Here is a 21,237-nt window from a genome sequence, read left to right on the forward strand (position 1 = left end):
CATCAGCGTACTGATGGAACTCCACCCCGAAGCCACGGATGATCTCACCCAGCGGCTTTACATAAATGTTGAACAGAAGGGGCGAGAGGACTGACCCTTGTGGCACCCCACAAGCAAGGTGCCTCGGGGTCGACCGCTGCCCCCCTGTCAACACAGATTGTGACCGGTCAGAGAGGTAGGAGAAGAACCACCGCAGAATGGTGCCCCCCACCCCCACCCCCGCCAACCGGTGCAACATGATACCATGGTCGATGGTATCAAAAGCCGCTGAGAGGTCTAACAGGACCAGGATGGAGGAGCAACCCCTATCCCGAGCCCTCCAGAGATCATCCACCAACGCGACCAATGCTGTTTCCGTGCTGTGCCCAGGCCGGAAGCCGGACTGGAGCGGGTCTAGATAGACAGCTTCATCCAGGTACCGGGGAAGCTGTTGCGCTACCACACTCTCAACAACCTTCGCAACGAAGCGAAGGTTGGAGACTGGACGATAGTTAGCCAAAACAGCCGGATCCAGAGAGGGCTTCTTGAGGAGGGGCCTCACAACCGCTTCTTTCAAAGCGGCCGGCAGGACCCCCTCACTCAAAGAAGTGTTAACAATCTTCTGGAGCCAGCCTTGTGTCACCTCCCGGGAAGCCAGTACCAACCAGGAGGGACACGGATCCAATAAACATGTGGTCGCGTTCAGCCGTCCCAGGACCCTGTCCATGTCCTCGGGAGCCACAGGATCGAACCCCCCCAGATAACACTCTCAAGACTTGCCTCAGTCATCCCGTCCGGACATACCCAGTCAGAGGCCAGCCCTTCCCGAATCTGAGCGATTTTGTCATACAGATACTGCACAAAATCCTCAGCTTGGCCCTGCAAGGGGTCATCCCGCACTTCCAGGTGGAGGAGGGAGCGGGTCACCCTAAACAGAGCGGCCGGGCGATTATCTGATGATGCGATAAGAGCGGCAAAATAGCTAGATTTCGCCGCTTTTATCGCCACTAGGTAGGTCTTAATATGAGACCTCACCAATGTTCGGTCGGATTCGGAGCGGCTGGTCCTCCAACTACTCTCCAGGCGTCTTTTCCGGCGCTTCATCTCCCTGAGCTCCTTGGAGAACCAAGGAGCTAGGTGTGTTCGGTGCCGGGTCAGAGGCCGCAAAGGCACGACATCATCATAATGCGATGAGATTACTAAGTAATAATTGGTATTAACCTTAGAAAATGAAAATAAGTTCCCTAATTCCCTAATGAGGTGCAGATGTGTGTTATACGTATGGAAGTGGAAATCAAGTTTTCTCCTGATAGACAGACACTGTGGGACACCACCCTCTTTTTAAATATATTGTTCATTATCTTTACTTTTATTTATGTGCAATAAGCTTTTAAAGCCGTACAATTCTCATGTCGTTTTAACTTCCATCTATTAAGCTCACATTCACAGTTCTCAAGTCTTTCCATCTACAAATTCAGTTTTAAAAGAATTTCATTTTCCAATATGCTTATATTTCTCTTAGGGTACAAATAAATGAAATTTAGCTGGTGTCTCTTAAAATTCCATGATCACTTAATGCCAACTCTCAACTTCTGCTTCAGGATTATCTAGATCAGGGGTGTCAAACTCATGTCGTCACAGCGTCATCATGTGACGTATCGTAACTTTTTTCCCCTTTGCTAAACTGGACGTGGGCGTGGCCAGCACGTGACGCATCCGCGGGTTGCAAGTTTGACACCCCTGATCTAGATCATAAAATCAGACCCCATGAATATGCTTCTGCTGTATTTTAGTCTTGGTAGGTGCTCTGGAAATTCATGATTCTAAAGCAATAGACTAAAAGCCTATGTGTAAGGAAAGGTGGTTTTTCTTTCACTTGAAAGAAAATAGGTTTATAATTATGCTTCTGAAAACTGAAAGCTTTCACGAGAACTGCAACTGATTACAGTGTATTCAAGTTATATATTCACTCTCTGTCTCTGTCTCTGTCTCTCTGTGTATATGTGTTTGTGAGTATGGGTGTATGTCAGTGGTGGGTTCCTCCCGGCTCCGCCCGGTTCCACTGAGCCAGTAGCGGTGATGATATGACGTCACGGAACTGGTTCTGCCCCCCGCCTACCCCCACCTTATTCTTACCTTTTATTTGGCCCCATCCCCAATCTATTGCTGCCTTTTGAGTCCCAGCTGATGGGCTATATGAAAAAAAACTGTTTAAACTCTTGCCGCAGGGCTTTAAAGGGCTGCCCTACAGCTGATCAGTGGTAAAAGGCAGTTTGGTGGTAGAACGGTGCCTCCAAAAACAAATGAGTAGACTGGTGCCTCCAAAAACAAATGAGTAGACTGGTGCCTGCAAAAATAAATGGGTAGACCAGTGCTTGAAAAAATAAATGGGTAGACCGCTACAGCTCTGCAAGCAGTTAAAAGCCTGGTAGACCAGTACCTCTGCTAAATCCTAAAGAATTGTCACATGACCATCAAGCCACACCCACAAAATAAGCCACACCCACAGAACTGGTAGTAAAAAATTTTAGAACCCACCCCTGGTGTATGTGTATGTGTATGTGTAATTAAAGTGGGTCTCTCCCAAAAACTCTTAATACTTGAGGCTAAAAGGCCTTGTTTTAAACACACTCTCATCTGAGTGGAAGCATAGGGATTTCAAGAGAGTAACTGGTTTGTGTAGTTCCCAGCCTTCAAGAAGGGGTGGGGGTGGGGGGAGGGAAGGATTGGAAGGCAAAGAAAAGCCAAGAGTGTGAAAGTGAATAGTCTTGCCTGTTTCCACTTTCCAGCTAGAAAGAACAATTGTGGTCATGTGGCTGCCCACTTAGTGACCACTTTGCTTAGTGATGGAGTTGCTGGGCCCAATTTGGGTCATTAAGTGAGGACTCCTTGTGCTTATCCTAAACAGCCTGTTGAAAAGAAACTACAGTCTGTACTTAGAGGGCTGTTAAGACCCTCATCTAGCAAACGGGTAGAATGTTAGAATTTTAGAATTAACAAAGAAATTACTTTGCTATAACTAGTTCAGAAACTAATTTGAAATGGGTTCACATAGTGTTTTTTTCATATTAGAATCAAATGCTTTGTTAATATTTCCAATTTAATATTACTTGACTATTTCATTCTCCTCCTTGGAATGCTAGCTAAATGCTTTTTAGAATATTTGATTTCTTCAGAGCCTACAGTAGCAATAGCAATAGCAATAGCAATAGCACTTAGACTTATATACTGCTTCATAGTCCTTTTACAGCCCTCTCTAAGCAGTTTACAGAGTCAGCATATTGCCCCCAACAATCTGGGTCCTCATTTTATGCACCTTGGAAGGATGGAAGGCTGAGTCAACCTCAGCACAGGTTAAAGCTATGAAATATTTGAAAGCCATATGATGTATTTAATTTTCAAAGCTTTTAATATCTAGAATTGCAAAGAAATTATTTTTCTGAATCATATAACAGTAACTCTGTTTATTGCAAACAGATTTTTCTTGCATTAATATCTCTCTGTGCACTGGAGTACTTTATAATATAACTATGACCTAGGAGCAGCAGGTTCAGGATATGTAAAGGTGGGGATTTCCATATTATACTAGGTGCCAAATTAAATGAAAATTTACCTGGACAATAGTTCCTCTGTTATCTTACCTCAACAGATAAAACAAACACCATAAAATAGCATTTTATTACTAGGCAAGGTACAAAAGATGTTTAATACCATCTGCAAAAAGGGAAGATAAGAAACATTTGTGCTTTCATTAGTGTAAGTAATTCCGTCTTTCAGTAAATATGGAATTAAATCAAAAGTGAAAAACGCAACAACTTACAATTGAGCAGTCCTGCTAAACTATATGATTGGAACATTATAAAATATAGCCTTTCACTTATATTATGTTTAATCTATTTAAATAGTGAATACAATTCCATATAAGTATGCATACTTTTAAGTCTATACACTGGCATATATCTTAATATATAAAATTATATATGTTGTATACAAAATACTGCTACATTCTCTGTGTAGATATAGATAGGTCCATTCAATTGAGTGCACTTTAGTTCATCTCTTTTCCATACTACCATTTTGTGTGTTTCTAATTAGTTCTGAGGCTTCATATTCCAGGAGCAAATGTAGGAACTGTTCAAGATGACAGTAGCTTATTAAGAATCCTTTCCACTGACAAAACAACATCTGCTGTTGGAATGCTATTGGTGGTTTCAGCTCAAAACATAAATATGCATGTGCTGATCTAACTCGCATTTAGGCAAAGTATTTAACATTGGAAAGAATGCAATTAAACTGATACTGGGTGTTATTCCTATAATAAATTGAATATTATGGTTACCCTCTTATGATGTACAGTACTGTAATGACATTTAGTGATGGGTTTGCATTGTAAGATGTGATAAAACAGGACTGCTTGAACTAATAAAGTGGGTGTTTTTTTCTCTCATTTATTGAAACATTTTCAGTTTTCCCCACTCTTTCAAAGTTCCATCTAATTTGGGAGAAACTATGGGTTTTTTTGTGTATGAGAATGCTGAGGACAACAAGTGTAATTTTATGGTTGTTTCAGGATTCCTTAAACAGGAGTAAAGTCTGATATCTAACTTCATTGTTTTCTTCAAATGTGAATGTGAGCCTGAACTCAACATGCAGTACAAGCAAACACAAATTAGAGCTCTCATTTAGATATTTTTCAGTAAAGAGTGATTTACAGTTATTTATTGTAGAATGAAGGTGTATTGGGGAGACTGGTAAACAGGCTGGGGCCATATTCATATGTATAGCAAATATGAATTATTGTGTGTGCACTGTGCACACATTTTTCTAAACAGTGGTACATTTATTATAGTCCTTATTAGGAATATGTAACTGAAATTGATAACTGAAGAGTTACCAGTTAATGTATTAGTTTAGATCAATCATAATCTTTGGATTCATGGATCTGAATATTCCTAAAATCAATGTACTAATTGCATTTTAAACTAAAACTTCAGATACCTCAATGTATGTAAATATATAGCAAGAATATCTAGTTCATCTATCCAAGCAAGTGATTTAATAGTTATCCTAGTCATTAAATTTCTTTCTTCGTTTGTATAATGAATACACATAAACGTTTGTGTCAGAAAAAAGCAACAGCAGGAAAAATATATTTGGAAAAGTATGAAATACTTTAATTTCAATAAACACATATTATTTTATAAAACATATTAAAGTTCTTCAGAAATTATTTGTAAAAGTTTAGTTATGAATTTGAATCCATGGTTCATTAGCCTAAAGTTGATGTAACCAGGTTTAAAAAATCCACATTTTTCTTTGAAATTCAGTTATTTTTATAATTCCTGCCATTTAGCTAAGCAGTATTTTAATAGAGGAAAGGTAATGTTTCTTCATTTATTAGTTATATATTTGTTTCCAAGCACCTTTAGATTTGAGTTAATTTTTTAGGTCTTAAAGGAGGTATTCATTTATATAGTCCCTAAAAGATTAAGATATGTAATATTATCTAATACTAAGTTATTTGTTTAATTTACAGAATATAATTCCTCAAAAAATCCTATTTTTGATGAGTCCATCAAAATGATAGTTGTATTAGATGGGAAGATCAACAAGAATCATATAAGGCAATCTTATCAAAGTATATTATATATTTTATGTGTAATGTTCCTAGCAATCTTTTACCTCAATTAGCAGGTTGACTAGTTATAGAATTACTTCTACTTGTACAGACTTGGTCCTTGTTACCCTTGGATGCTTTCATATATAATCAAGCATTTGTTCCCACCCCCTTGGGTATCTTGCTTTTGAATTTTCCTTTTCCAGATGTGCTCCACTGATTATAAAGCCTTGGCATCCAGCCATTGAAAATCCAATGAACCTTGCAGTTGCTCTGACTGTATTACTATATAAGTTGGATGTTCTCAAATGTCCTTTGTGTATTTATCATTTTGGAACAGTGAGTATAATGGAAAGTCCAGTATTATATTTATGTATAACAGAAAACTTTTTTCATTCCTTGTTAACAATATAGGTAATGAGAAAGATATGAAGTCATGTTGCTGCTTTTGTCCTGCAAATTAGATGTAAATGAATCAGGTAAGAATTGTGATTTTTAATCAATTTAATTAAAATGCTAGGTGTATAGTTCCTTCTCCCTTGGGTATTCTTTAGAAACAAACTAGGCCTTTCTGTTAAAAAACAGTATATATTTGGAAGAATAAAGATACTTTATGACATTAGTAAATTGATGTCCATGTACTTGTGTAAGTAAAACTTCATGCTCACCACTCATAGAAAAAGATAATCACAGCTCCTGACAATCTCGTTTCACCTTTTGTATATTGCTTCTTCCTTCCTAAAAAGACATATAGTGAAATGAATAAGAATACTGCAGATAATTTTCTATAGAAAACAAAGTTCCACTAAACTGAGAAAGAAATTAAACACTACATTAACGTAAATGGTAAACACCAGTTTCTGGTTTGGAATTGCAATATAGTTGTGAGGAATTTATAGGATACTTTTTTTTACCACTACAGACAGGAAATAGTGGAACAGGAGATAAGGGAAGGCAGCCTGCAATAGGATCACCATGTATGCCTCTGTGTAGGAAATCTAAATTCTTTTTGAGGGAAATGGGCGGTTTAGAAACATGAAATAATCAATCAATCAATCAATCCCCAGGACTGTAGTTTGGATTTGCCCCCACTCCAAATGTTCTTGCAAATTACTCTGAAAAGCCAGTTGCACAGTTCTTAATTGCATTAATGGCAGTAATTGACTTTAATTTGCATGTAGAATATCAGTATATGATTTAAATAAATGCTAATCCACATCTAATCCACATGTTTATTTTAAGAATTTATTGCTCACTGCCTCAATTCCTAGGTACTACATTCTGCTGTTAAATATATTGAAGTGAGTAAACTTTGTACTTTGTAGACTACTAATATGAAAACAACTAGCACATACTAGTATATCTAATTTCAATTTCTGCAGGTGTATGGCAGATATTTGTAGGTTAAGGTTGCAGACTTCAGAAACCTGCTTATTCTAAATACTGTACATTAGGACATCTATTTAAAGTAAGTTTTTTTTCCAAATTACCATCATGTAACATATGTTAAAAGATAAATTTACCCAGATTTAAGTCTGGTAACATCTGTTTGGAACTGCTCTTAGTGGGAGCAATTCTCTATTTTTCATACATTTGTTTTTTTACAAGGTTGCGGAGAAGGACTGTAAATAGAAATATTTGAAAAGGTAAATTTCTGTTCTGTACAAAAACACAAGATGCATATGGTTCTTTACCTTCTGATTCGCATCCAGAATGTAGTATTTTTATTCCAAATTGATGGTAAATGGAGATAAAAGTATGGCTGCTGCAGTTTGTCATGGGAATTGACAAACAGCTTTATTTAAGAGCCTTTCCTCCACTGTATTTATGAATCTAGCTGTATGTCATTCCTTTTCAGTGGGGACAGTATATCTTTTCAGTTCAGTTCTTTGATTTAGAGTTTACTACACTGTTTAAAGTAAATAAGTCTTGTTTTTAGGCAAGCAATGGCTTTTTGACCTGGATTGCAATTTGTCTGGAACTGGGGATATTAGAACTCAGATGAAGACATTTACTAGTGTGGGGTCCTCTGGATGTGTTGGGCTATAATTTCCTTCTAAAATATTTTGATACGCTGATTGTTTTTATTTTTTAATACAAATTCTATATGTTTCCCAAATTGATGAGATTTTTTTTTAAAAAGTAGGATTTAGAATATCTCATTTTATGCATACCATATTATAGAAAATGGTGAAAATAGGTTACAGTATATAGTGACTGATTCATATGGCAGAATGGTCTTGTTCAAATATTCTTGTTTTGTCAACAGTCTTTGCAATTATTTATATATTTAAGTTTAACTTCTATTCTAAGGATCCAAGTGCCAATAATTATCCTGGATAGCAGATATAAATTGATCTTTAGACAGAAAAAACCAAAGGCATAGGTATAAAAGAGGCAGTCCCTGGCTCAGCAGTAGTAACTGTGAGAGGGATCTAGGTGTCATAGTGGACCACCACTTGAGTATGAGCCAGCGGTGTGCTGCATCTGGCAAAAAGGCCAGTGCAGTGCTAGGTTACATCAATAAAGGGATAGCATCAAGATCACAAGAAGTGATAGTACCACTTTATACTGTACTAGTGATGCCACACTTGGAATATTGCATCAAATTCTGGTCACCAAGATACAAAAAAGATGCTGAGGCCCTAGAAAGATTGTAGAGAAGAGCAACAAAAATGATAAGGGGTCTGAAGGCTAAATTGTACAGTTAAAGGAACTTAGTATGGTTAGCCCAAATGAAAGACGGTTTAGGCGTGATGTGATAGTTGCCTTTTGGTACTTGAGGTGCTATCATAGAGAAGAGGGGGTTGACTTATTCTCCAAAGGGCCTGAGGGTAGGACTAGAAGTAAAGGGTGGAAGCTAGTCAAAGAAAGATCCAACCTGGAACTAAGGAGAAATTTCCTGATCAATGGAACAGGTTGTCTACCAGGTTGCCTACCAGAGATCTGGGTGCTCCATCACTGGAGGTTTTCAAGAAAAGATTAGTCAACCATTTCTCTGAGATGGTGTAAGGTCTCCTATCTTGGGCAGGGGGTTAGGCTATTCAATTTCATTGTACACATGTTGTGCATTGACAATAAAGGTTTGATTGATTTGACTAGAATAACTTGAAGTGCCTTTCAGCCCTATGATTTTAATCCATATTCTATATTCTAGTCTAGACTAGTCTATTCTATAAATTTGAATGGAATATGGAATATATTCACTCCACTCCACTCCACTCCACTCCACTCCATTTCATTTCTATATAGAAATACTGGATTGTATCCACACTGCATACTTTAGTTTTCTTTACAGTTTCAAAGTTACAATGGCACTGAAAAAGTGACTTATGACAGTTTTTCACACTTAAGACTGTTGTAATATCCCCATGATCACATGATCAAAAATTAGATGCTTGGCAACTGGTTCATATTTACAATGGTTGTAATGCCTTGGGGTCATGTGATCAGCTTTTACGATTTTCTGACAAGCAAAGTCAATGGGGTATCTAACCCAGATTCACTTAACAACCGTGTTACTAACTTAACAATCACAATGATTCACTTAACAATAGTGGCAAGAAAGGTCATAAAATGGAACAAAACTCACTTAACAAATGTTTCACTTAGCAATGTAAGAGTTGGGCTCAATTGTGGTTGTAAGTCGAGGACTACCTGTACTAGCTTACCTCTGTTTAGTGTCCTGCCAATAGAAAAGCAATGAGAGTTATTTTGCTTATTTCCACCCAGGGTGGATTTAATTTAAATCAAACCGATTTAAATCACGATTTAAATCATGATTTAAATCACTAGTCAGTAAGGCTTGATTTAAATCACAGTTTTCTACATAAAGACTAATTCTTGCTGGTATAACTTTAATATGCAAGTAGATGAAGATTTTTAGAATAACAACTTTTCATATTAGTTTTTTTATCCCCAGTTTAATAGGTTAATTATTCATATTTGGACAACTTTTCTGTTGTACTTAGGAAGGAGAAAAATAATCATTACCTTAATAATAACAATTTAAATAGATTTATTCAACTGAAACAATAACATTACAGCATATGTTATTTGCTTAAACAAACATCCATTAACTAATTTGGCTAAACAAAATATATATATTTTAAGAAACTTAGACTGTCAGCCCAGCCTACACATGAAAAACTTAAACACTGTCCTCTGTAGCTTACTCGTCATCTTCATCTTCTTCTTTGTTCATAATCTGGAAAAGAAAAACAAGCTTTCCTGCTTTATCAGGTCCCAAACGATTTCTCAATTTAGAATGAATGAGTCCAAAGGAAGAGAATATTCTTTCAACGCCTGCAGAAGAAGCTACTGCTGTTAAAAGTGAAATCATTACTTCAACAGTCTCTAAATCCAAGTGCTTAAGTGACTTCCACCAGTTCACTGGTGTGACTTTCTTTAAAATATCTTCAGCAAACATATATTTCTTGAATGGTTCCCCCTTAGCTTTGAAGTTTATTATAGTTGGCATTACAGATGGATGATTGCTGGATACCCATGTCATAGCTAACTCCTCTTCCTCAGCACTTAAGTTTTTACCCTGATACTGGATATTGACAATATTTGCCAAAAAATGAGCTGGAGACAGTACTTGTCCCATTCGTTTTTTTAATGTTTGTAATTTAATTCTATCCATGTGTAGTTCTGTTTTTAAGTGTTCACTCAGTTCCTTCCAAATTTCAACAGCATCAGCAATAAAATAGCTATTTTTCTGTATTTTGTTTAAAGCTTCAGAGATGGGTTTCAGGATGCTCAGCATATGTTCAACATTTTTCTTAAGCCCAATGTTGAGGATTTTGGCCGTGACAGTGCCATCTATTTTATCTCGATTTTCTTCACAAACTGTCATCAGAATAGGCCAGTTCTTGATATACTGCTCAAAACAGTCCACCACAGAGTTCCATCTAACATCTTGTGGGAGCGTTAGCTTGGTTCCACCCATCCTTTTCAGAGCTGCTGCAGCAAAATGATTGTTACGGAAGTATTTAGCAATTTCAACAACATTAGTCTTTATTTCTGGAACACTTAAGTCTTTGGCTAAGAGGTGCAGCAAATGAGCACTGCAACCATATGTTATTAGCTTTGTATTCCCTTCCTGCTCTTCTAAATTTCTTCTCATCTTGGATACATTTGCAGCATTGTCTGTGACCAAACTGTGTACTAGACATTTGAATTTTTGTTCACATGTTATTATAGCTTTTACTGCCACTTCTTGTAAGTATTCTGCTGTATGTGCATTTCCTGACGTATCAGTTGTTTGTGCAAGGAAGACTTTCCCTTCTTCTGTTGTTATACAAGCACATACAATAGGATCATAGTGGACATTACTCCACCCATCAATACTTAGGTTAACAATTCTACCCTCCAGAGCTGTTGCACATTGCTCCATTTCTCTGTCATACACTTTATCCAGCAGTTTCCCTGCAACATCTGCTCTGCTGGGTGGACTGTATCCTGGTCTCAGTGACCGAACCATATTAATGAAATGTGGGTTCTCAGTCAGACGGAAAGAAGAATTCGTTGCATAAACAAACTGGGCAATTTTTTCATCAATTAACTCTTTTTTTTAATCTGCTAGTTTTTATCACAAACTTATCTATGGTGGTTCCAGGAGGGAAGGGTTTTTTCTTTCTTTTAGGTGATAGTGATATGTGGCTGTGGGTGTCTGATGATGATGATGCTAATGAAGCACTATTCTGGATGGATAACTCTGAAACTGTAGAACAGGAGGATGGTGATCTTGAAGGTGGATAGTTTCCAGAATCCATGAATTCCCCTAAACAAAAAAGTCAATGCTGTTGTTTTATTGTTTATACAATTTCTGCTTATTGTACACAGCACTGCCCCAAAAGGAATATTTACTTTTCTTCATAACTGTACCAAATGACAGTAACATGCAGTAATAATAATAAGAAATATAATTTTGCTCAAACATGACAGTTCAAGGCAATCTTTAGAAATATGATTCAATAAAAATGTTTACCAACCTGAAGATCCTACCTGTTCAAATGTGTTTCTTTGGTCATCTTCATCACAGCACTTCTCATGATGTTGCCTCATTCGGGCCACCAGGCCTTGCATTTCTTTGTTGCAGGGTTTGCAGTTTGCACGCATGCCTGCCTTACCAATAGGTAAAGGAACTTCATTAAAATATTGCCAAACTGGGTTTCTTTTACCGCCTGCTGCCATTATAGGTTTTTTCCTCCAAGGAAAGAATGTGATAAACCTCAGGTCATACACACAAAAAGATCCAAAGACTTGTCTGTCTGTGGCTGTGCAGTATTGTGCTCAGAAAGTTTCACTTTCATTTTGTACTGCTTGTCTGCTTGCCCCTTCCTCCTCACACTTAGTTTCACTTTCTTCTTGTGCACTCCAAACAATCAGAAAAATATTGTTTCTATTCTATTCACTGAACTTCTTGAAACTTAGCACTGAAGGGGTTGATTCTGTATTCATAGGTTTGTAGAACAATAGGATTAAGGTCTTTTTCTCAACTCTGTTCATGTTATAACGTTTTTGCTGTGAAGAAGAGGCATGTGATCTCTGCTGAGTCAAATTCAGTTTTGAGAACTGCAAAAGTAAACCAAGCGTCTGTGATAATATCTTGTAGGCAGAGAAACTGCCCAATAATCTTACAAAAACCTCTGGAAGAGTATGACATTGTGAATGGATTAATGGAATTTATTTACCAAAAAAATTAAACATATACAGCCTTATTCTACATAATTAAAAAACTAATCTTTATTTCATGATGGAATAACCTTTGGATGGTTTTTTCTCAAAAAGCATTTTATTTAAAAAAATTTGATTTAAATCAAAAATATCCGATTTAAATCAAAAAAATCTGATTTTTTTTATTTTTTAAAAAAAATCATTGATTTTTATCCACCCTGTTTCTACCCTCTCTGAGGCTTCAGCTGTCTAAAAATCTGCTAAGGAAGTCTGAAGGATTCTTCGATGTAATTTTTTCTAGAAGATGCAAGGAGTTGCAAAGTGAGAGAAGTGGCAATGCTTAACTTTTCCTTGTAGCACTATTATTCTGTTTGACCACACATTGATCAAAAAAGCTCTTCTAAATAAAGAATGTACACTTTGGATTTAATTCTTTATAAAAATAGATTTGAAAAAAGAAGGATATAGGAAAAATAAAAGTAAGATTATAGATTTCCCCAAATATGCAGATAAATATTATAAAACTTCTAAAAAACCATTAATACTTGGAAATGATTTTGTGTATTGTGAAAAAAAAACCCACTTCAACTAGCTAGAAATCTTTTAGATGAAAAGATTAGAACAAAAATTTTCTAGCCAGGCTTCACATAACAAAGGAAGGAGATTTTTAAGCATTGGAAAAATGACATGGTGATGGCATTTCAAACAAGGAAATGAACCTTTTCCCTGAGAAAATGAAATCTTGCTCATTTCTCAGTTACCTTTTAAGCTTTTCAACCTGTCAATGAAATTGTGTAATCAAATAATAGCGTGCCTGAGGCTTATTGCCTTTTCTTGAGAAGTAGTATCATCAAATGATGTGCTCTATTGCTTTTAATCACACTGAGCCAGAGATTCCTTAAACTTAGAATATTGGTTTCAGTGGACTTATTCTAGAATTTATATTATATAAATGTTCACATAAGAAAAATATGATCCAATGTAAATAATAGAATACCATAAGCAAAAGAAAATAAATGGTTGTATTTTATTTTCATGTACCATATTTAAATAGTATTTTTCTCTACTTAATTCTTTACTTAATTTTTCCAGCCATTTGCTTCCATTTTGTATGACATTAAGCGTAATTATGATGTTTAAATGAGTATACTGTTTTTCCTTTTCTTTAAAAAAACAATTATATTTTGTATCAGAGCCCTACCATGTATTTAATGCTGAGCTAGAATTACATTTTCCAGTTTTTAGCTGTTAAACAGAATTTTCTTTTCTATGGGATTGGGCTTTGAGATGGGAGGTCAGAGAAGCTTCAGTAAATACTGAGGGCAACACAGGCTGGAGTGAGAGGTCATTGTTACCATTAAAGTCAAAAGGGGATAGGCGAAGCAAGGCATGATCCTCAACAGAGAATGAGAGGAGGTGGGCTGTGAACCTGTGTTAAAGGATTACTGCAAAAACCAATTGCAAACCTCTTTATTGTTATTTGTTGCTCTCTGAGCTTGCTTGTTTTCTTGCAGACCTTTCATTACCCTAACTAGGTAACATCATCAGTGCTATAAAGAGTGCTGTTTGCTGTCAGTTTATATTCTAGTAACTTACTTTTCTGTGTGGTGGGGGAAGTCTTAGAGATTCTTTAGTTGGGCTGTTTACTTTTTTTTTTTCAATGTCCATAAGATGGACATTGAATCAAACAATTCTAAATGAAAAAGAATTTTTACAGCATATGGAAAAGGAGTTGGTTTTCTTTTTTAAAGAGAAAAGGAGGACATAGCTCAAAAAATTAAGGGGTTTAAACAATTTTTTTGAAAATGCAAATAAACCAGGAAGATGGTTGGCATATAGATTGAAAAAAGAGAAGGAAAAAAATCAATTTATCAATTAATAGATGATGGACAGTACATTACTGAAATGATGAGAAGAAGGAAATGATTCATTATTATTATGAAAAACTATACAAACAAGAGACAATGTCAGAAGAAAAAATAAAATAATACTTAGAAAAAGCTGAATTACCTATTATACCAGAAACATTTAAAAAGGCACTGGAAGAAAGGTTGGGCTGATGGCTCTTTGGCAGTTTCTTGATTGGGGTATTGCTTACTTGATTGTTGGTCTGAAGTTAACCTTGGAGTTAACTTCAGACCATCTTTATTGTTGCCAAGAGAACTGGATAAAATGACTGAAATATTTTGAATACAGGAGTATGAATCTGCAAGTCAGAAGACTTTTCTTTGTTATTGGGAAATAATACTAAAGTCTGGAGTAGTTCTGGAAGTGCTGATATAGCCAGATCAAAATCTCAAGGAAATCTAGTTGTTTATGGTGCCCTTATTGAAAGAAGAAAATCCCATTATCCAGAGATACACACAATTGATACATAGAATGTGAGAAATGTATACTAAGAAAAAATTGAAATTGTTAAAGTAGAAGTCAAGAACATTAGGAGAAATTAGGAGTAAGTGAACAATGCTGCCAGAAGGGGGCATTTTAAATTAGATGAGTATATAATATACTATTCAGGACATGAGAGTTTAAGAAGGAATAGAATGGTAGTAAATTCAAAAAAATTGCCAAGTATGTGCTTATCTATAACCCAGGACCCTTTGTATTGGATTTAGTGGATATAATGTGAAAATTGAAATCAAATTGACCACATCATTGGAAATAGACAATACAGAAGTGCAATCTAGTTAGCCGGGACAGTTCAATTACAGAACAGAACAGACATGAGCTACAGAGGTCAAATATACAGATTACACTTAGAAACTTGAAGTATGTCTGCCAGCAAAATTTGACCTGGAGGACATATACCCAAACAATAAAATCAATGTAAGGGACAGACTTACTTTGTGTAACTTATGTGAAAGATAATGTGAGAACCTCTGGGAAGCTATAAGAGCTACCGTGGAATCCAAAACAGAAATAAAATACACTGCAAAAATTTCTAAGGAAAAGATCCAAGTGGCTTTCAGATCTAGCCAGTGCTTTCAGATCACGAGAGCTAAAGTAAGCTAGAAAATGAAAGGCTAGGCAACAAAAAAGAACACACAGTATAATGGCTGCACACAGACTTTCAGTGTCAGGTAAGAAATAAGTATACTTTAGAATAACAGAGAGGGAAGGTATAACTATTTAAAGAATCACTTTTGCTTTAAGTAGATTTCTTAAAACAATGGAATCTTTTTTTTCAAGCTTGCACCTAGAAAGTACATACCAGAGAGGTGTTGTGCACAGAGATGAAAACAGAAACCTAAAAGCACTGCCTAAGACCTGTGCAGTGTTGGAGATACAAAGAGTGGATTAAAGCTAGGAAGGAAAGCAGTGGCAAACTGAAATATAATAATAGAGAGTGAAAATATCTGTATGACAATAAAGATCCAAATATTTAAAGAAATTGTTTATTCATTGACAAGGCTTCAACTGGTTGAGGAAACCTGTAATAGTAGTGTTCTAACAATCTTAAAGTCACTGCTTTGGCTAGTGACAGTAGGCTTCCAGACTCAATTCAAGGTATTGATTATTACCTATAAAGCCCAGTATAGCACTATATTAGGAACAGTCTTGCTAATTGTGATTCAGCTTATAGTTTCTACAGTAGTCATCTAGAGAGGGAATAAAAAAGCTATGAATTGGATATATTTTCTGCCAGCCCTTCAGGGTAGATCAGACTAAGAATTCAATGTTATGCAGGCCAGTACTACTTTTATTGTAACAAAATCTTGCTAGTCTGAATGTGCTTTTCCCTCCTCCCTTTATCTTTGTGAGTACTAGGGAGGGAGTTTTCTGAGGTTTTATTCAAGGACAATCTTGTCCCAAACTCTTTTATCAGACTGTTGTCTTGGTGGGGCCTCCTCCTCTTGTCCTTCAAAGCCATTCCCTGCTCTCTACATTTGTTAGGATCAACTCATGGAATCATTGCTCTTCTACTCTTCTGATCAGTGCTGTTTGCTTTTGAAGGAGGCCAGCAGAGAGGACTAAACACATTATTTTCACATTCTTCACGCTTCAATATGGGCTGAACGTGAGGGGACAAAAGAATGCCTTTTTAGAACATTTTAGAAAATTTCATACCACCATTCAGATAATGATGTATTCTGTATTATCCTAGTGAAAAAATTGAAGGGGAGGGGAATACTAAATTAGTATTAATGAGCTGAAATAAAATAATTTAATGTCAATGGAGAATTTTTGATTATACATATTTTGATAAAAATTCAAGTATATAAATTGAACAAATGTTACCTGTCTTATAATACAATTATATCAATTATGCCTTTAGCCTATAACCACAAGCCCAAAATATTCCTAAATACAACACTTAAATAGGCAAAGAATGCCTTCTTGTGAATATATAATAAAAGGCTTTTAGTTTTCTTAGTAGAAATAAAGCTACAATTACACCGTATTGGCTTGAGCTATTTTATTAATATGCAATTATTGCTTTTAGGGATGAATAACATGACACTAATTCTTTAGCTCACAATGGACTTCCCATAGCATTCAAGTCTAACTTAATGGGCCTTATAAAGACTTCCTTGTTATTTTCATTTTGAATATTGAAAGCTTTTGTCAGTTTAGAAAGAATAATAATAAAGTTTCCCCCTACTTTTGTTTATTATTAGTCTTATGTTTAATTATGTTGCCCTGTTCTTTTTTGGTATGTTAGGAATGCTTTCAAATGGATTATGAAACAAGGAGAGCAAAAGAATGACCATTTGACATGCTTTGTTAACATTAAAAAGTTTAAGAAGTTCCTTAAGTTAATTATTTCTTGGTAACTGTGTGGTAGACAAAACATACTCTCATTTTGCACAGTTGACCATTAAATAAATGACTGTATCATATGTCATGGACAACTAATTTCTGTTTTGTGCTTGGTATATCCTGAACATTATATTAAGTATTGAATGAAGTAAAGTTTAAAGTGTGGAATATCTTCCCCCCCCTCCCCTTACATAGTAAATGATTCTATTTGTTTTCCTTACAAATGAAAACTGGAGAAGCAAAAAAGGAGGGGGAGGCACTAAAAGCTGCTGTCAAATGTCAATATATTCAATTAAAACATATTTTACTTCTGAATTTTCCTAAATGACTTGCATTAGAAATAGTTTGGAAAATCCTAAGCCTGCTGATGTGTTTTAAATACTATAAGTATTGCTAAGATAGACAATGACCATTTGCATGAAATATGAAATGAAATATTAGAGTATCCACTTTTAATAACTCAGCATGTTCATGTTTGAAAAAAATGATAAACATGTCTTGCATGAATGTAAGACCAACCCATATTTATTGGAAACCTCAGCAGATGGTTTAGAAGGCTTTTCTGTAGGAGGGAACTTTGATACGTGATTTGGGCTTGCTTGCTAATACTATAGTCTCATTTTGTGTTGATATTCCAATTATTATTAATGTGATCTTGCATAGAGAAATATGTTTAAAATTGTTAACATGATTTAAATTATTTACCAAAAGTTTTAGTTTATTAAGAATTTTTTGGTTCTTTGGGCTTGGAATATAGTAAAGAAGATATTTTGCTTTGTTAGAAAGAAACTATTCAGATTTAAACTGTTGGATTGAGGTTACAAAATCGTTTTCAATCTTAAATTCTCTCCAGTATTGAAACAGAAAGACTGATCTCTTTGGTTCTCCAACAGCAAAGTTTAATTTGTTGTTTCAAAACTGAATTGCCATTACACTGTATATTGATTATACTAATAGAGCCATGATGTATTATGGAGTGTCTGTGAACTTTATTTAGTAACTTCAATCTTTCAGTAATTTAGGGTTTTTGGGACTGCAGAGGATACTGAACTTGCCAAAGACCCATGACTCTTGTTCAAGACAAGCAATTCGTGGTATAGAATGAAGCATTAAAGAACTATGTTTTCAAAACAAATAGAATTACATATGGTTTGACAAGCATTGTCTTAAATAAAATGAACTGAGATCCAAAGGCAGGGTTTCAAATTTTATCCAAGATTTCAAGTTCTACCAACTGATACATCCTTATCAAACGATCTTTAATTATTCATAACTTGGTTTTGATTTCTTGTGATTTTATTGTCTTTTTAGATAGCTCATGAACATTAAAGGGATCGAATCTGTACTTTTGGCATTCAGTGGCATTCAGTGATTTCTATCTATCCGGTATTGCTACTATTCCTTTCCATGACAATATTGCCCATTTCATCATGGGCCTCACTTTATGAGGTAAGATTTTTTGTTTACATTACACTAACTACTTCTTTTCTAATAATGGATGGTTATCTCTGGACTAACATGGAGGAGGAGATTTGGGGGAGCAGGTTAGGGACAGGCTGGAACATCACTCTGATTATGAGTGTGGGGAGACAGAGGCCAGGCCATACTTGGAGAAAAATATGTATTATACTGGTTTTGGCCTTCTGTATTCAGTCCCATTTCCAAACCATTAGATTTTCAGAGGCCCTGAGTTTTGAATACTGCTGCTGCTAAATACCAGTTAGTCTGCAATAAAGACTCATATGTGATTTAATCATGATTAAGAAGGCTGACCTGGCTTTTGTCACAAAGCATGATTGGGCATGGAGTTGAGATTTCCCTTCTTGGTGATCTACTTGCCTGGATTTTGGGTGATATCAGCCAAGGGCTTGGTATAGGAATGGTGAAGTAGCTATGACCATCATGAATAATCTGCTTGTGTTCAGGGGTCCTGTCTCATAGATAATCAGCTATGGAACCCTATTTGTTAAGTAGGGCTCTAGGGATCAACTGGGATTGTTGTTACTATACCATAAACCTTGCTTCACAGCAACCTTCCTGCCTGACCTTCTGGATTCCATGACTGTACTGGTGATGGAGTCCCTCGGGTTTATGGTCTATCTGCATTCTCTGGAAGCAGAATTTGCTCAAGAACTCATGGCTTTTGTGGTAATCAGAGACTCATCCAAGGTCATCAGTGGCCTTGTACATAATAGTGATTATATAGTTGATCTGTTTTTTCTGTTGGGATAGTGATGGAATGATCTGGAGTTAGGAAACACTGCCATCATACATTTGTCATGGTAACATCACTGATTCCCTTTAAGTTTTTTGGTGATGCTCACTGCCACAGGACACTGGACACATTTAATTAGTCCACCCCAATCTTAAATTCCAGAACGAACTTGAGGTGTTCTTGAGGATATGTTTCATAATTTGACTGAAGCCTTAGTCACCACCTGAAATGAAAGGGCAGCTAGAGCTCTGGATTGATTGCCTTATGCAACCTGTCCCCTCTCATTGATCCTGGGTTTACAGAAGAGCTGAGGGAAATAAAACTGGAGAAAAATGCCTAGATCAATGCTGGAGGACAATGAGGGGTGAATCTGAGTTCAAGCTAGAACCCCTATTAACACCTTCTTTGTGGTAGTAAGTACAGCCACACACTCGTATTATTGCATCTGCATTTCTGCAAATAGCCATCTAATGGTCCTGCAAATAGTCAACTTGGGCCCCCTTGAAGAAAGTGGGACCATATGCAGACTCTCTGGAAGAAATATACTATGTACCTATCAGATATAGTTGCTCCAAATTGAGCTCTGGCCTTGATGGAAATCATTGAAGTCCCATGAAATTGATTGAAGACCAGCCTGGCTTGGTTATCTGGGATGAGGCTAATCCTGTGAATCCTGATTTAGTGGACAGGGTTCTTGAATCTCTAAACTCAGCCAACTAGCTCCATGACTCTCCTGGTTAGCAAAGGCTATGTGGTGAATTCTTGAGAGAAGAGATTTTCTGCCAGTGCTCAGGGAGGGATGGTTTATTCCCTCCTAAAGAAACAATAGCTGAACCTAATCATGTTGAATAATTTTAGTCCCATCTCCAACCTTCTCTTATCTGGACCTTTTCAATCAGATCTCAGACCTAGGTATGGGATCAAATTGGCATTGATTATTCTTGTGGATCACCTCTGATGAGGGTAAGATGGGAGTGGTATGTCTATCCTAGTTTTTGCTTGATCTCTCAGCAGCCTTTCCTTCTGGGGCTAATTTCAGCCAGTGTTCATGTGGGAAAGAAGCGTGATCCATAGTTCAATGTTCTTTCTCTAATAACTACATAAAGTTTTTGTGTAAGGCAATTCAACACACGAGGTGAGGTATCATCAATATTCTGATGATACCCAATTCTGTCTTTCTATCCTGGGGCAACCAAATGATGCTGTAGAGATTTTGCCTTGATGTCTGGAGGCTGTGGGGGGACTGGATGGAGAAGAGCCAGCACTTCAGCTCTAACAAGATAGAATGGATTTGGATTTTAAGGACCTTTAAGGACCTCCTAGATTTGGCAATTTTAAATTTTTAGTTTTGGATAGACTTGGATTACCCCAAACAGAACGGGTGTGCAATTACAAGGTCATCCTGGATTCACAGCTTCTGCTTGAGCATCAGGTGGCAACCATGATCAGGAAGGCTTTTGCACAACTTCATTTTATTCACTTATTGTGCTCTTCCTGGACCAGAACAAATTTCTTATGATCATTCATCACTTGATCGCATCTTGAATGGATTACTGCAATACATGGGGCTGATCCTAATCCAGAATTTGTAGCTGGTTCAGTGTGTGCAGTTATGGGCATACTTTAGTTTGGTGGTCCCCAACCTTTGCAGCTTGGTGGCCTGGTGGGGGGGGGGAGAAATAAGGGAACTGGGCCATGCGAGGAGCGGGCTGGCATGCCCTGCTTTAGTGCATTGGTCCCCAACCTTTTTGGCTCTGTGGACCAGCAGCCGCAGTACGGGAGGGGATAGTTTTGCGTTGGTGAGTTGCTTACACAAATGTAGCTTCACATAATGTGCAAGCTCACCCACCACTTGTGTGGCCTTGTTCTCAATGGGCTGTGGCCCGGTACTGTGCCGCGGCTCAGGGATTGCGGATCCCTGATTTAGGACATTATATCTCTGCTGTATGAGCTGCACTAGATTCCATTCCATTTCATTGTGATT

General features: G+C 36.7%; 1 protein-coding gene across 7 annotated transcripts in view; it reads left to right on the forward strand.

Annotated features, from left to right (window-relative positions):
* The window catches only part of STK33 (serine/threonine kinase 33), an 81,296-nt gene that overhangs the window by 21,939 nt on the left and 38,120 nt on the right, over nucleotides 1–21,237 (forward strand). For 3 of the 7 annotated variants that reach the window (XM_034417024.3, XM_087879179.1, XM_087879182.1), the window contains exons 2-4: nucleotides 6,011–6,075; nucleotides 6,979–7,064; nucleotides 18,350–18,487. Coding sequence is in view for 1 of the 7 variants with exons in the window: in XM_087879189.1 (XP_087735315.1) it covers nucleotides 18,446–18,487 (42 nt within the window). In the remaining 6 variants the exon portion in view is untranslated. Of the gene's footprint in view, nucleotides 1–6,010; nucleotides 6,076–6,978; nucleotides 7,065–18,349; nucleotides 18,488–21,237 lie in introns of those variants that run through there. The other 4 variants (XM_034417020.3, XM_034417019.3, XM_034417021.3 and 1 more) reach the window with 2 other exon arrangements.

The sequence above is a fragment of the Pantherophis guttatus genome, chromosome 1 (genome assembly GCF_059756535.1).
Source record: "Pantherophis guttatus breed Tessera chromosome 1, ASM5975653v1, whole genome shotgun sequence".
NCBI lineage: Eukaryota > Metazoa > Chordata > Lepidosauria > Squamata > Colubridae > Pantherophis > Pantherophis guttatus.